The sequence below is a fragment of the Hippopotamus amphibius genome, chromosome 15, assembly GCF_030028045.1.
Source record: "Hippopotamus amphibius kiboko isolate mHipAmp2 chromosome 15, mHipAmp2.hap2, whole genome shotgun sequence".
In the NCBI taxonomy this organism is placed as follows: Eukaryota; Metazoa; Chordata; class Mammalia; order Artiodactyla; family Hippopotamidae; genus Hippopotamus; species Hippopotamus amphibius.
In genome coordinates, this window is record NC_080200.1 from 15,031,230 (window position 1) to 15,046,146 (window position 14,917).

At 53.2% G+C, this 14,917-nt stretch overlaps 1 protein-coding gene across 3 annotated transcripts in view; it reads right to left on the reverse strand.

The window, feature by feature from the left end:
- Window positions 1-14,917, reverse strand: part of SLC25A42 (solute carrier family 25 member 42) — a 40,755-nt gene that overhangs the window by 5,321 nt on the left and 20,517 nt on the right. The window contains exons 1-4 of one of the 3 annotated variants that reach the window (XM_057710233.1): window positions 5,236-5,313; window positions 5,004-5,118; window positions 1,988-2,093; window positions 351-376 (exon numbers count right to left, since the gene is read on the reverse strand). In XM_057710233.1, coding sequence (XP_057566216.1) covers window positions 351-376; window positions 1,988-2,093; window positions 5,004-5,084 — 213 coding nt within the window. In that variant the 5' untranslated portion in view covers window positions 5,085-5,118; window positions 5,236-5,313. Of the gene's footprint in view, window positions 1-350; window positions 377-1,272; window positions 1,394-1,987; window positions 2,094-5,003; window positions 5,119-5,235; window positions 5,314-14,917 lie in introns of those variants that run through there. The other 2 variants (XM_057710234.1, XM_057710235.1) reach the window with 2 other exon arrangements.

Here is a 14,917-nt window from a genome sequence, read left to right on the forward strand (position 1 = left end):
ACAGATCACATATGAAACCTGTGAGTTTAGACTGTCACGTCCCCTCACCACTACCCCAAGGATGGGTGGGTCTCCCTCCAATTCTGCGGGGTGGGGGTGCGGGGACGGCCTGAGTCCAGGCAGAGCTCAGGGTGCAGGCAGGTGGCTTTGGCCCTGGCACCTGGCAGGGGAGGCCCTGGTCACCCAGCAGCCCTAAAGCTGGCCTGGGGTGGCGGTGGGGGAACCAATGGGAAAAAAGCACCTTGAAAAGCATTTGCCCAACCCCTACCACTGTCAGCCTCTGCCTCTACCAGCCCAGCAGGGCAGAGGTGAAGGCCCCAGAGCCAGGGATCCATGACCTAGTGACTCACCTTGGCAGAAAATCTTTTTGAGGACACTGGAAAAAAACAAAACAAAACACAACAGAGAGTGTGAGAGATGAAGGAAGGGACCCCCCCAGTCTGCATGACCTCCCACTGCAGGGGTCTGGTCTGAGCAGGGGGAGGGAGAACCTTCCCTGGGAATGCCCCCCTCCCCCTACAAGGGCCGAGGTGGGGGCATCTCCAGCAAAGTCACCCTCTTCCCAGGAGCCTCCTCGCCACCCCTGCCCCATGCCCTCTGCACATCAGCTTCTCCCCAGGAAGGGAAGCCCAGCTGCCCCCTGACCCCCTAGGACAGCGAGGGTCTCCGCAGGGGCCTGTGGAAGGACGCGCCTCTCGGGGGTTGACACCCAGCAGCCCCCACCCCGGCTGGACTCCAGTTCTACCAAACCCCTTTGGGGGAGGCATCCCAGGCACCAGCCATGCGGGGGTCAGCCCAGGGGCTCCGGCTCCCTCAGAACAAGGCCACGGGGGTGTCTGACACCTGGGGTCTGCCCTCTCTTTTCCATGGCCTGGCACAGACAGCCCTAATTCCCACTCTCCAGCCCTCCAGGGCTGCCTGGCTCACCCCCCCACCCCCCCACCCCCACTTCCCAAGTATTGCTGCGTGCCCAGGATAGGCCTGCACGCCCATCTGCGTGGACGTATGCACACCTCCTGCCTTCCGAGTTAATGCCAGCTCCCTGCGGGGCGCTACCCTGAGCATCTGCTCCGGGAGCAACACAGCTGATGGGGAGATGTGTGCTCCGCTGCACGACAGCCCTTCCCAGGTCAGCTCACTCCCCTTCCTCCTCCTCCTCCTTCCCCTCCTCCTCCTCCTCCTTCCCCTCCTCCCCCTCAGGGAGGAAGCTGATATCAACAGTCCTGTCATATGGATGAGGAAACAGAGGCCCAGAGATGCTAAGGGACCAGCCTGAGCAAGTGGGAGGGGCCTGGCTCGCGTCTGCAGTCCTCTCCTCCCAAAGAGCTGAGGGGCGTGGGTGCCAGGTTGTGACCGACCTCCTGCCTGGCGCCGCGCAGGCACTGGCCACCATCTGCAGGACAGAAAGGCCTCATCTTCAGGGGACCCTGAGCCTGCTTAACCCTAAGGAGGGAGGGAGATGGATTCTTGAACTGTGTCCTCCCCAAAGATATGTCCACGTCCTCACCCCCAGCACCCGTGAACATGACCTTAACTGGAAACAGGGTCTTTGCAGACATAATTAAACTGAGGTCATACAAGAGTAGGTTGGGCCCTAACCCAATGATGTGGGTCCCTATAAGAGGAGAGGACCCAGACACAGAGGGGAAGGCGGAGAGTCGGGGGAAGCGGCCACAAGCCAAGGATGCTTGGGGCCACCAGAAGCTGGAGCAGGCAAGGAAGGGTCCTCCCTCAGGGCCCCAGCAGGAACCAACCCTCGAGACACCTTGAATTTGGACTCTGGCCTCCAGAAAGTGAGAGAATAAATTCCTGTTGTTCTAAGCCACCTGGTTGGTGGTACTTCGTGATGCCAGTCCTAAACATTAACTTTCCAAGTGGTGGCATTTTAAAAACCACTTCGCAGAGCAGTCTGGGGGACCGTGGAGGAGGAGGGTGACTGCCTGGCAGCTCCTCTACTGCATGTGATAGATGGACAGGCAGCGTTTACCTTGGAAGATTATTTTGGTTCGGTCCAGGGGAGCTACCGCCGTTTTGGCAAGAGCACCAGCCAGGGCCCCGGACAGGAGGGAGCTGAGGACTTTCCTGTGATCACTCTGCAAGAAAACACACGAACGAACACGCGGTCTGTTGTCAGAGAGGGAGAGGAGGCATGTGCTCTGCTCGAGGCAGTTTCCGGGAGGAGTGTCTTCCTTCTCCCCCTGGTCCAGGGCTGCCAGACACACGGTGGCTGGCGTGACACAGCCCTGCTGGGCCCTGGGCTTGCCGGGGCACAGAGTGAGCCGTGTGGGTCCAGTGGCCCCAGAGCCCGGTGGGACACAGTGAAAACCTCCTGGGCCACAGGGACCATCCACGTGAGAGGTAATGCACTGGCTGGGTGCAGTCCCATGAGGTTCCGAGTTCTTGGGGATGGCCTACAACGGGACCAACTTCAAACACAAGAGTCACCCCTGACCTGTCCTACTTTGAAGCCTTGGTTCCATCCACCGCCTGTGGGCGAGGGACTCCCGTGCTGCAGCATTTCAGGGTCAAGGTTCCTTGTGGTCTAGGGAGCGTCGGGGGTGGGGTGGGGGGTATCAGGAAAGCAGACCCTGACTCTGTTCGGCGTGTCCGCTTTCCACAACTCTCTATCAGGACTTCAGGGCCTGGCTGGCATCTGTGGTGACGGTGATGCACGTGGCTGACCAGCACTGTGCACTCCTGCAGCCAGCCTCAGAGCCAGCGCTTTCCAGAGTCTTCCTGTGGCTCCCTGGCTTCATCAGCCCTCCTTCCCTTGAGGCCCAGGGAGCCCTGAGTCATCACACAGGGAGCTGTCTGCTCACCGGGTTGGAGTCTCTATCCCCTCTGCTCACTCAGCCACAGAACTTTCTGGAAGCGCTCTTTTGGACATGCCCCACCTGTCCTCAATCTGCAGCGAGCAAGGATGGTGAGGAGCAGGTGGTTCAGTGACCCCGGGAATCTGTGAAGTCCACTCAGACTTCCTGCTTCACAGAGGCCTGTCACTGGGGTCCCCTGCCTTTTCTGGGTCACACAGTGAGGTTCTTGCCCTTTGGTCCCACTGGCCTTGAGGGGTGTGGACATCTGATGCCAGGAGGCTCAGTGGTGTTTCTGGCACCAGTTCCGAGGCTGACCAGCCCTCTGCCTGTTTCCTCTCTGTGAATCAATGTGGTGACCCTGGACCTTGAGCCGCTGTGAGCGGAGAGAATGCCCTGCGGGGAGTCCATGGCCCTGTGGGCCCTAGAAGCCGAGCCGATGTGTCCCTTTCATTTCCTTCACCACGTTACTTCTGGTGCAACCTGTGCTTCCTACCCTCACAAGGCCAGCTCTGCACATCGGGAACATACGTCCTTAAACCTTGACTCTCGACATGGCGCCCTGGGACCTGCTGGGAGCCCACTTCACACGCTTAGTGGAGGAGGCTGCCGCCTTTGGCCGATGCTCCCAGTGACTGACTGTCTGTCTGTCTGTCTTTCTTTTCTTTTCTTTCTTTCCTTTCTCTCTCTCTCTCTCTCTTTCTTTCTTTGCTGTGTTGGGTCTTCAATGCTGTGCACAGCCCTTCTCTAGTTGTGGCAAGTGGGGAGCTACTCTTCATTGTGGTGCATGGGCTCCTCAGTGTGGTGGCTTCTCTTCTTGCCAAGCACAGGCTCTCGGTGCGTGGGCTTCAGTAGTTGTGGTACATGGGTTCAGCAGTGGCTCACGGGCTCTAGAGTGCAGGCTCAGTAGTTGTGGCACACGGGCTTAATTGCTCCGTGGCATATGGGATCTTCCCGGACCAGGGCTCAAACCCATGTCCCCTGCATTGACAGACGGATTCTTAACCACTGCGTCACCAGGGAAGTCCCCCAGTGACCCTTAAATGACCACAGCAGGCTTATTCTTTAAAGAGAGTGGCTGGCATAGGCATCACTGAAAGGTCAAAGTTTCCATATCCATCCTACGGAGAGATTCTGCAAATGAAGAAGGAGGCAGGCAGCCCAACGGAGAGGAAATGGGCGATCCTCAGAGTCCACAGCAGAGGTGAACACCATGAGAAGACGCCTGGCGCCTTAACCAAAGAAATGGGACTTTGCAGAGTGAGCTCGCTGCACTGGGCCGGCCAAGCAGGCCAAGACTGACGTGGGTCGTGCCAGCCAACACGGCGGAAACCCGGCACCGTGTGGGTCCCAGCATGCTCCGGGCACAGGGGCCTTTGCTGGGCACATCTGCTTGGCGAGATCCACCTGGGCCAGTGGAGAGCAGGCCACGTCTCCCTCATACTCTGCCTCAAAGGTCCCTAAGCTGTGTGTGGGGGGGGGTGCCTGCTCTGGGGCTCGCCCCCCTGCCCCCAGCGTGGTGACGGTAGCCCCAAGAATCAGTCCTCCTGCCTGCCTGGCGCTCCACAGGACCTGGAATTTGGGGATAGGTCGGGAGGGCCAGAGGATGGTGCTTCTTCGGCCTTTGAGCCTGTGGACCTGAGAACTGCCTGTGGGCACCTGAGCCGGCCTGACAGTGAAGGCAGGTTTCCACGTGGTGCTGGGTCAGTCCATGTCCTAGGTTCAGCTGGAAGAACTTCTGTCGCCTTCTATGGTACACAAGCGCGGGGCTGATCCCATTTCTTTACGTGGGAATAAACCTTTCGTCTTTCGTTGACGGCTGTGATCGGAGATGAATTTCAGAGCTGAGGGTAAACTCCTCCCTGGGGCCAGGAGTTCCCCTGCAGCCCACCCCACCTTTGGCTAATTCTTCTGGGTCGGCAAATCTGAGTCAGAAAAAAGGGCTCAAGGACACCTTTGACGTCCCAGCCAGATGTGGGCAAGGTTTAGGCTTCTTGCCGAGTGGTGGGGCGGCCGGATCCTCAGCACAAACGGGGCTATAGAAATGGAATCAGGAGGCGGCCTGCGTCACCCTCCCTTTGCCCCCTCTCCCCGGCCTTGCCCTCAGCGTGGTAGGGGGTGATTTGTAACGGGGCGCAAGTACAGAAGAGCGACCGGGTGAGAACGCCCACGGAGGGGGACCGGGGTACTTGCCTTTGAAGAGACGTGAGCGGGCAGGACCGGCTCGGCATCCTCACGCAAGCGCACCACGCCTTCCTTCACACCATTACCCATTCCAGGCCTGCTCAGGACGGCGGGGGACTCGGTCCTGGGGAGCGAGAGGGCGGCGAGGTGAGAAGGTGGCCGCCTCCACCAGCCTGGGGCCTGTGAGCCATCCTCAAGCTCCCCGATGCCAGCACTGCGCCCGCGGCGCGCTTCTCCTCACCTGGCTTCTGTCTTCCCCGCAGGAGAAAGACACCGGAACCTGCATCTGGATACCACAGTCCCCTGCTCGGACTGCTTAATCATTTACAAAACGTTCTCATCAGCTCTTTTATTTCATCGTCACAAACAGGCCTCTGAGTCCTCTGGGTTTTTTTGTTTGTTTTTGGGTTTTTCTGCCTTTTTTCTTTTAATTGGAGTATAATTGCTTTACAATGTTGTGTTCGTTTCTGCTGTACATATATCCTCTTCCTCTCAGACCTCCCTCCCACCCCCCCATCCCACCCATCTAGGTCATCACAGAGCACAGAGCTGAGCTCCCTGTGCTATACAGCAGGTTTCCACTAGATATCTATTTTTTTTCCCACTAGCTATCTATTTTACACATGGTAGTGTATATATACCATTGTGACCCAGCGATCCCGCTACTGGGCATATACCCTGAGAAAACCATAATTCAAAAAGACACATGTACCCCAATGTTCACTGCAGCACTATTTACAATAGCCAGGACGTGGAAGCAAGCTAAATGCCCATCGACAGATGAATGGATAAAGAAGATGTGGTATATATATACAATGGAATACTACTCAGCCATTAAAAGGAACGAAATTGGGTCATTTGTAGAGAGATGGATGGACCTAGAGTCTGTCATACAGACTGCACTAAGTCAGAATGAGTCCTCTGTTTTTTTAACCTAGTACCAACCGCCCAGATTGGCTCAGAGAGGTTAAGCTGCCATCGAGGTCACACAGCAGGAGGCGGGGCGTGGTGAGCTACAGGGTGTGGAGGCTGGAGGGCTCCACCTGCCTTGGAGCCCAATGCGCTCTGGGCTTAGGCCAGCTTAGACTTCAGACTCCATCTACAGAAATACTTTTAGAAAATTAATCTTTGTCCTACTGCGTGACTGCCTGCCCTCTGCGGACAAGTTACATTAAAGTGTCCTAATACTTGAGGATTCCTCCCTGAAAACCTGTAAGCAGATAAGTTAGGGGGTCCCCGGAGGAAAGAAACAGGAATGGCTCTCTTGACATAAGGGAAGCCATTTTGGCCTAAGCCATTTTGTGATCTAAGCCTGGAGGCAATGCTTGCCCTTGAACAGGTCTCAGTAATTAATGATCTTAAGGGAATGAAGGAATGCAGGGACAGAGAAAAGGCAGTCAAATAGTAGTGCAGTGACAGAGCGGAGTCCTAGTCGCCCCTCAAGAAATATATGTATATAATAATATATCTTTGAGTTCTGCAGGAACTAAGGCCCCCACCCAGGTGAAGGACGGAATGGTGATGTGGACCCTCCTGACTTCAATCAACTAAAGCTTGGACTCTGTGCACCTTTACCCCAATTCTAGGCTGAATTCTCCTCTGCTCAAGCCCCGTCATGAATATACATGTACCCTTAGCTTAAAACTTCCCCAAGTTTGCTGTTCAGGGAGACACTGCTTTGGGAAAGGGCCCCAGTGTCCCCCTTAGCTGCTGCAAGTGATAACAGATCCTTCCTTCTCCCGATCTTTGGCTTGGTTGTGTCTATTCGCTTGACACCCACGAAAGGGCAAACCCAATTTTCAGGTAACACAGGTTTGTGTCCAGCTTTCCTCTTATGAAAGAATGTTTTTTCCTCTTGTAAGGACACCAGTCCTATTGGATCAGCGTCCACTCTACAACCTCAAGTAATAAATCCTTCCTTCTCATTTCTGACTTGGTTGTGTCTATTCACTCGACACCCACCAAGAGGTGAACCCAGTTTTCAGGTAACAAACCTACATGTAACCTCCTAATGGAAGCGCACTCAAAGCTCAGCCAACCACAGGGAGGGGACCAGGAGGAAAAAAAGGATGAAGGACTGGTGTCACCGAGATGCCACTGGGCACCAGTGTGCTTGGAGGCCTTAGCTCCCACACTTTAAAATCACCCAATGAGGGAATTCCCTGGTGATCCAGTGGGTAAGACTGTGCTCCCAGTGCCGGGGGCCTGTGTGTCATCCCTGGTTGGGGAACTAGATCCCACATGCATGCCGCAACTAAGAAGTCTGCATGCCGCAGCTAAGAGTCCCCATGCTGCAACGAAGAGCCCGCGTACCACAACTAAGACCTGGCGCAGCCTAAATAATAAATAAATAAATACATATTTTTAACAGTTATCTAAATTATTTTTTATAAATAAAATAAAACCACCCAATGAATCAGTATGTTTTCCTGTAAAATGATGCAAATGAGGCAGATGCCCCCTGAGCCAGCGGTGGAAGCCCCTCCTGCTCCCTGGGTCCTCCCAGACTGCCGCTAAGATGGGGTCGGAAACCTAAGGATGAGCCTGGACCACCCTGAGGTGCCAGGGAGGAACCAAAGCCAATGGGACTGTGACAAGGGGACACAAAGGCAAATCAAAGAGCTCCCAGTGGCCAAAGCAGGAACGCTGTGAGCAACAAAAGCAGTAAAGCAGTGTTGGATTTTTCTTTTTTTTTTTGGGCTGCACTGTGGCAAGTGGGATCTTCGTTCCCAGACAGGATCGAACCCGCGTCCCCAGCAGCAGAAGCACAGAGTCTTAACCACTGGACCACAAGGGAAGTCCCACCAGTGTTGGATTATAACCCAAAGTGTAAAATAAATATGCCAGAGTCCACACAGATGTAAATAAATGATTGCATAAATAAATAAATGGGGGAGAAGAGACAAATCTCCTGGCAGAAGAATCCCCAATAATTTACACAGATGCTCAGTCCTGGAGGAAGACGACCCCTTAGGTGTGGGCCACAGGTGGTGACTTCCTTCCAAAGGGCACAGCACAGAAAGGGGGGAAGGGAGTAAGTCTGCAGTGAAGACACCTGACAGACATCACCTCAGTCAGGTGATCAAGGTCAACACTGGTAAGTCACACTGATGGCACATGGCCTGGACACGTGTGTGATGAGAAAGGCACCACTCTGTGGTCCTCTTCTCCAAAGCCCAGGTCGACCATGATAAAAACACCAGACAAATCCCAACCAAGGGCCAAAGGCCATAGAACACCTGACCAGTTTTCCTCAAAACCGTCAAGGTCATTAAAACCAAGAAAGTCTGAGAAACTATCTCAGCCCAGAGCAGCCTAAAGAGATATGATAACTCAACGTAACGTGAGGATCCTGGGACAGAAAAAATGACATTAGGGAAACACTAAGGAAATCTGAATAAACAATGGACTTCAGTTAATAATAATGTATCAGTATTTGGGACTTCCCCGGTGGCACAGTGGTTAAGAATCTGCCTGCCAATGCAGGGGACATGGGTTTGATCTCTGGGCTGGGAAGATCCCACATGCCGCAGAGCAACTAAACCCGTGCGCCACAACTACTGAGCCTGCACTCTAGAGCCTGCAAGCCGCGACTAATGAGCCCATGCCCTCTAGGGCCCATGTGCCACAACTACTGATCCTGGGTGCTGCAAACTACTGAAACTTGCATGTCTAGAGCCCGTGCTCCACAACAAGAGAAGCCACCACAATGAGAAGCCCGTGCACCACTACTGAGAGCAGCACCCATTCACCACAACTACAGAAAGCCCTCATGCAGCAATGAAGACCAAACGCAGCCAAAAAAAAAAAAACACTAAATAAAAACAACAACAAAGAACCCAAAAAAAACCCCAATGGACTTTTTATGCAAATAAAAATTTGAATAAACAACAATGTATCAGTATTTGTTCATTAGTTGTGACAAATGTACCATGCTAATGGAAGACGTTATTAATATGGGAAACTGAGTGTGTGCTGTGGAGGGGAACTCTGTATCACTTTTGCAATTTCTCTGTAAACCTAAAACTGCTCACAAACAAACAAACAAAGAGAAACTAGACCCTCAGGATGTTTTCCAGCCAGTTGCTAGGGTATCAGTCTGTGGGGTACACTGGGACTATATCACCATCAGTGTGTCCGGCTGCCACTCAGGGTCACCCCCAACACTATGGACCATGGTCTTCCCATCTGGGCGCCCGGATGCAGATGGTGCAGCCTTTCTTTTTTTCTGGCCATGCCATGCGGCATGCGGGATCTTAGTTCTCCGACCAGGGATCGAACCCGTGCGCCCTGCAGTGGAAGCTCGGACTCCTAACCACTGGACCGCCAGGGAAGTTCTGGTGCAGGGCTGGGTCAGGGCTGGTGAATGTGGACACGTTCTGCAAGACTGCCCTCCTGAGAAGGGATCCAGCCCTTTGGTCCCTGCCTCATACAGTCTAGAGTCTGAGGACTGGCCTCTCTCCCTCCCTCTGACTCCTGCTGCAAGCTCCCCAGGAGGAAACCGAGTTCCCCCAGGCAGGCAGTGCAGGCTGCTTCTGTTGCCCTCTGAATTGTTCTTCAACCTCTGGCCGGGGCCAAGGGCCTGCCCTGGGAACTCTGCAGCTCAGACCGGGCCTTGGTGTAGCGGCTGCAGACACAAACAAAGCCACCAAACAAACCAGGGCAGACCTACAAAAGTGTGTCACTACACGTGACGGAGTGCCAAGGCTGAGTCACAGGGAAGGTGCCTGCGGGGGGTTGAGTGGTAGGGGCTGATCTGGAGATCCTTACCCTAGTTGAGGGTGGGTCCTAACATCAGTGACAGGTGATCTGATAAGAGACAGAAAAACAGACACAGGCAGGGAGGCCGGGTGAAGACAGGCAGAGATTGGAATGATACACACAGGCCACACGCCAAGGCACACCTGGAGCATAAAAGCTGGAAGAGACAAGGCAGAATCTTCCCCTAGAGCCTTAGGAGCGGCTCTGCAGTTTGTGGTGATTTGTTACAGCAGCCAGAGGAAACTAAGATCCTTTTTGGAAGAGAACCTGGGATGCCTCAGGCCCCCCAGCCCCGAGCAGAAGGGGCAGCCAGAGTTTGCAAGCTGCTCCTGCCAGGGTCCAGGAAGCTCCCCAGGACTGCAGAGCAGAGAGGAAGAGAATCCTGCCCTGAGGGGGTGGTGGGGGAGGTCTCAAGACTTTGCCTCTCAGGCCAAAGGCTAATTTCCTAGGAAATAAAGAGCTCAGTCCTCCCAAAAACAAAGACACTCGAGACAAAGGCGAAGAAGCCAGGTCACTGGGAAGTAAAAAAATAACTTAAAAATATGACAGGTACTAGACTTCACTCAAGGGGAGAAGCGGGCTTAACCTTAGGTGGGGGGCTGTTGGCGTGTATGGGGGGACAGGAATGCAACTGGTAGATGAGACAGAGCGGGCAGGGAGGCAGGCCGCGGGGAGCACCTCTCTGCAAATGCCTTGGAATATGTGCTGTGACCCTGACAGGTAAGCACGCAGCCTTGTGGGCCAGTAAGGCCACGGCCAGGTGCTGGTCCCAGTGCAAGTATGCCCATCTGGATGGGAAGCTCCGGGGGTGCGAGGAGAGGGGCACAGGGAGAATGGGTGACCTACTCCCTCACAGGAGGACACCACCCAGCCTGTCACTAATGAGTGAACCTACCTGAACCCAGGTGGGAGGATGTCCAGATGCAAAGACCCGAAGCAGACCAGGTGGTTACAGAGTGCTGTCAACAGTGATGGGGACTCGCCAGGCACAGGAGGGGACAAGGGTATGGAGGGAGCCTGACGGTGGATGTAGACTTTCCAGTAGTTGGCATTTCCCCGCCACCACTCACCTCTTCATGAATAAGGGGGAGAGGCCACAACCCACGTGTGACTGCCCCCTCCCCCTGCAGTGCCCTTCCCTGGTCAGACCCCCTCCCCCTGCACTCAGGCACCCCCTCCATGCTCCCTACTGGCCTCTTTCCCCCAAACTAACGCATGGTTCTTTTTTTTTAAGCTGCGTTGGGTCTTATTTGCTGCGCATAGGCTTTCTCTAGTTGTGGCAAGTAGGGGCTACTCTTTGTTGTGGTGCATGGGCTTCTCAGTCTGGTGGCTTCTCTTGCTGGGGAGCATGGGCTCCAGTAGTTGCAGCACCTGGGCTCAGTAGTTGTGGCACATGGGTTTAGTTGCTCTACAGGATCTTCCCTGACCAGGGATCAAATCCGTGTCCCCTACATTGGCAGCCAGATTCTTGACCACTGTGCCACAAGGGAAGTCCTTTTTTTCCTTTTTTCTTTTTAAATAAATCATGATACTACCCACAGAAAGCACATGATTTATTTATTTTTTTAAGCTCTTTATTGGAATATAATTGCTTTACACTCTTGTGCTAGTTTTTGAGGTACACCAAAGTGAACCAGCTGTATTTATACATATATCCCCATATCCCCTCCCTCCTGCGACTCCCTCCCACCCTGCCTGTCCTGGCCCTCTAAGGCATCGCCCATCATCGAGTTGATCTCCCTTTGTTATACAGCAGCTTCCCACTAGCTATCTATTTTACAGTGGGTAGTGTATATATGTCTATGCTACTCTCTCACTTCATCCCAGCTTCCCCTTTGCCCCCAGCTCCCCTATTTTTTTTAACATATATTTATGTATGTATTTGACTGCACCAGGGCTTAGTTGTGGCACGTGGGATCTTTGTTGTGGCATGCGGGATCTTTGTTGTGGCATGCAGGATCTTTAGTGCAGCATGAGGACTCTTAGTTATGGCATGTGGGATCTACTTCCCTGACCAAGTATGGAACCGGGGCCCCCTGCATTGGGATTGCAGAGTCTTAACTGCTGGACCACCAGGGACGTCTCCACATGATTCTGAATTTACTCCACCAGCTGCCCCGAGAGGCCCCACCTCACTGAATTGAGGGTCCCACTGCTCACACAGCAATCATACTCAGGACAGTCGCCACGCCCCCTCTGCCACCAGCGTGGGGTCACCGTGGCCGGGACTTCTCTGTGCCCAGCCCCTCCGGTCAGGCCCTCCTATCTGTGCCCAAGAACATGGGCTCTTTTGGGTGTTGTCTAGAGTCCCTCATTGGTCAGATGGTGACCAATGGCCCATGTGACTGAGGGTGAGGCCCAGAGTATATGGCAGGTAGCCTCAGCTGGCGCTTGAAACCCAGTGGCTGGAGCTCGCGACTTCCTCTAGCCCCTGCAGCCCCTGCTGCCTCCCTCTCTCCAGGGCAAGAGGCCTGGGCTCTACGCCACGGCATGCAACTGGGCGGGATGGTTTCTTCACATTTTTTTGTTTCTACTGTACCTCGTCCCTTCTGTTGTTGCCAGTTATACCAAAATTCCTTCTTTTTAAAAATTTTTATGTTTGTTAGCTGACCAGTTATGAAATCTTTTTTTAAAAAATATTTATTTATTTATTTAGTTGCGCTAGGTCAGTTGCAGCAGGCGGGCTCCTTAGTTGTGGCTCGAGGGCTCTTCAGTTGCGGCAGGTGGGCTCCTTAGTTGTGGCATGTGAACTCTTAGTTGCAGCATGCACATGGGATTTAGTTCCCTGATCAAGGATCGAATCCGGGCCCCCTGCATTGGGAGCAAAGAGTCTTAACCACTGCGCCACCAGGGAAGTCCCATATTTGTGAAATCTTTTTGACTGTAATCTACATTCAGAAATATGCTTTGCGGGACTTCCCTGGTGGTGCCAGTGGTTAAGAATCCGCCTGCCAATGCAGGGGACACGGGTTTCAGCCCTGGTCCGAGAAGATCCCACATGCTGTGGAGCAACTAAGCTCAAGTGCCACAACTACTGAGTCTCTGCTCTAGAGCCTGTCCGCAACAAGAGAAGCCACCGCAGTGAGAAGCCTGTGCACTGCAACGAAGAGTAGCCCCCACTCGCCACAATTAGAGAAAGTCTGTGCGCAGCAATGAAGACCCAATGCAGTCAAAAGTAAATAAATAAATAAATGAAGGAAGGAAGGAAGGAAGGAAGGAAGGAAGGAAGGAAGGGAGGAAGGAAAGAAGGAAGGAAGGAAGAAATATGCTTTGCACTAGACACTCACTTATACTCACAGACACACCTGCCCACATGCCCTAAGTGCAACAGGAGTTTCGGGAAGCAATAGGTAGACCTTTTACTTTGTATTTTTATGTATCTATTTTTTAAAAATTTATTTATTTTTTTGGCCGCACCACGTGGCATGTGGAATCTTAGTTCCCTAACTAGGGATTGAACCTGTGCCACCTGCAATGGAAGCAGGAACCACTGGAGCGCCAGAGAATTCCCACAGGTAGCCCTTTTAAATGCGATCTGCTCTGCCATCTCCCCTCCCTTGCCCTCTATTTAATTTCAATAAAGCTTATCACAATCAACTATATGGACTTCATGAATAAGGGGTCTCAAGCAGCAGACTGAAGGAAAATTGTGCTAGAGGCTGTGGTTTGGGTGTGATCTTCATTTCTTCATGTCTTATGTATTTTGTATATGAATACATGTGTACACACGCAAACACATACACACACATTTCAAACTCTAACCTCAGAGTTAAATCTGAATTTCTTTCTAGGGGAGTGATACAAAATATCCTTTAGATGAATTAAGTTAGAAAAGAAAACTGTGAAGTGAATCCTAGAACAGGAGGTGCGGCTGACAGAACTGGGAGAGGAGCTCCCTGGGGATCTCAGAGGAGCCAGTCCCAGGAGTCACCCTTGGGTCTCTCACCATAGTAGAGAGATGCTCTCTGTGGTCCAGGAGCTCAAGGGGAACAACCACGATATGGCCTTGGAGATAAGGGCGAGGGAAGATCACGACAGCCACTTGCTCAGGGTGACAATTTTGCTCCTTAACAAACAAATGTGCATCTGGCCCGGACAGGACCTCACAAGCATCATTTAGGCGGGCAACAGAGAGAGAACTTAGGTTTTGCTTCAAAACCCACACGTGACCTTCTCAAAATGAATGCCGCTCCCAAGTGCAAAGATGTGTTTATATAAAATAGTATCTGGGGCAGGGAGAGGGCATGGAACATTAGGCTACTTGGAAATGTTTGCTCCTAAAATACGATCTTTCGAAAAAAGAGGGAGGATGGACTTCCCTGGTGGTCCAGTGGTTGAGACTCCGCACTCCCAACGCAGGGGGCCCGGCTTCCATCCCTGGTCAGGGAATTAGATCCCACGTGCATGCCGCAACTAAGAGTTCGAATGCCACAAATAAGGAGCCGACCTGCGGCAACTAAGACCTAGTGCGAACAAATAAATAAATAAATATAAAAAAAAAGAAAAAGAAAAAGAAAAAGACGGAGGAGAGCTCAGAGCTCTGGCTCCTGGTGTTCCCCAGCAGTACAGACATCCTGCTGCCAGGTCTCTCTCCCAGCTCCTTTGTTGGAATCTCTGACCTCCTGTGACACTGTGTCTGGTGCACGACCGCTTTGATCTCATGGACCAGAGGGACACACACCCCCATTCCCCGTGCTGGTGATACCGTCTCTCTGTGGGTCTCCGCGTTCAGCCCGGGAGCCCACCTCTCAGTCCCACGTTCTGGATGCCTGTTCCCGGGGAGACCTGCGCTCGCCCTCAACGCTCCGGCTGCCTCCCGAAGCTCAAGAACACCCCATGACCAGCGGCGGCTCTCCGGCCAGAGGTTACTTCTGTTAGTATTTACCATGAATGATGCCCTGCCAGACACTCTGCCAAGCACACTGCCCTGTGGCTTCTCCCTCCAGGACAGAATCTGTTTTAAATTCAAGTGCACGTTCCTCAATCCAGAGGGGAAGCCGAGCGACCTCTAAAGTGAGCCACTGGCTTGGTTTCAGGTGGTGCAGAGGGACTAAAGCGCCCCTGAAGGACACTGCGTGGGGAATCGGATTTAGGTGAGGGTTTTTGGGTTGTTTTTTGGGGGGTGGGGGTGGAGTGGGATCTGAGATTGCTCCTTAAAAATA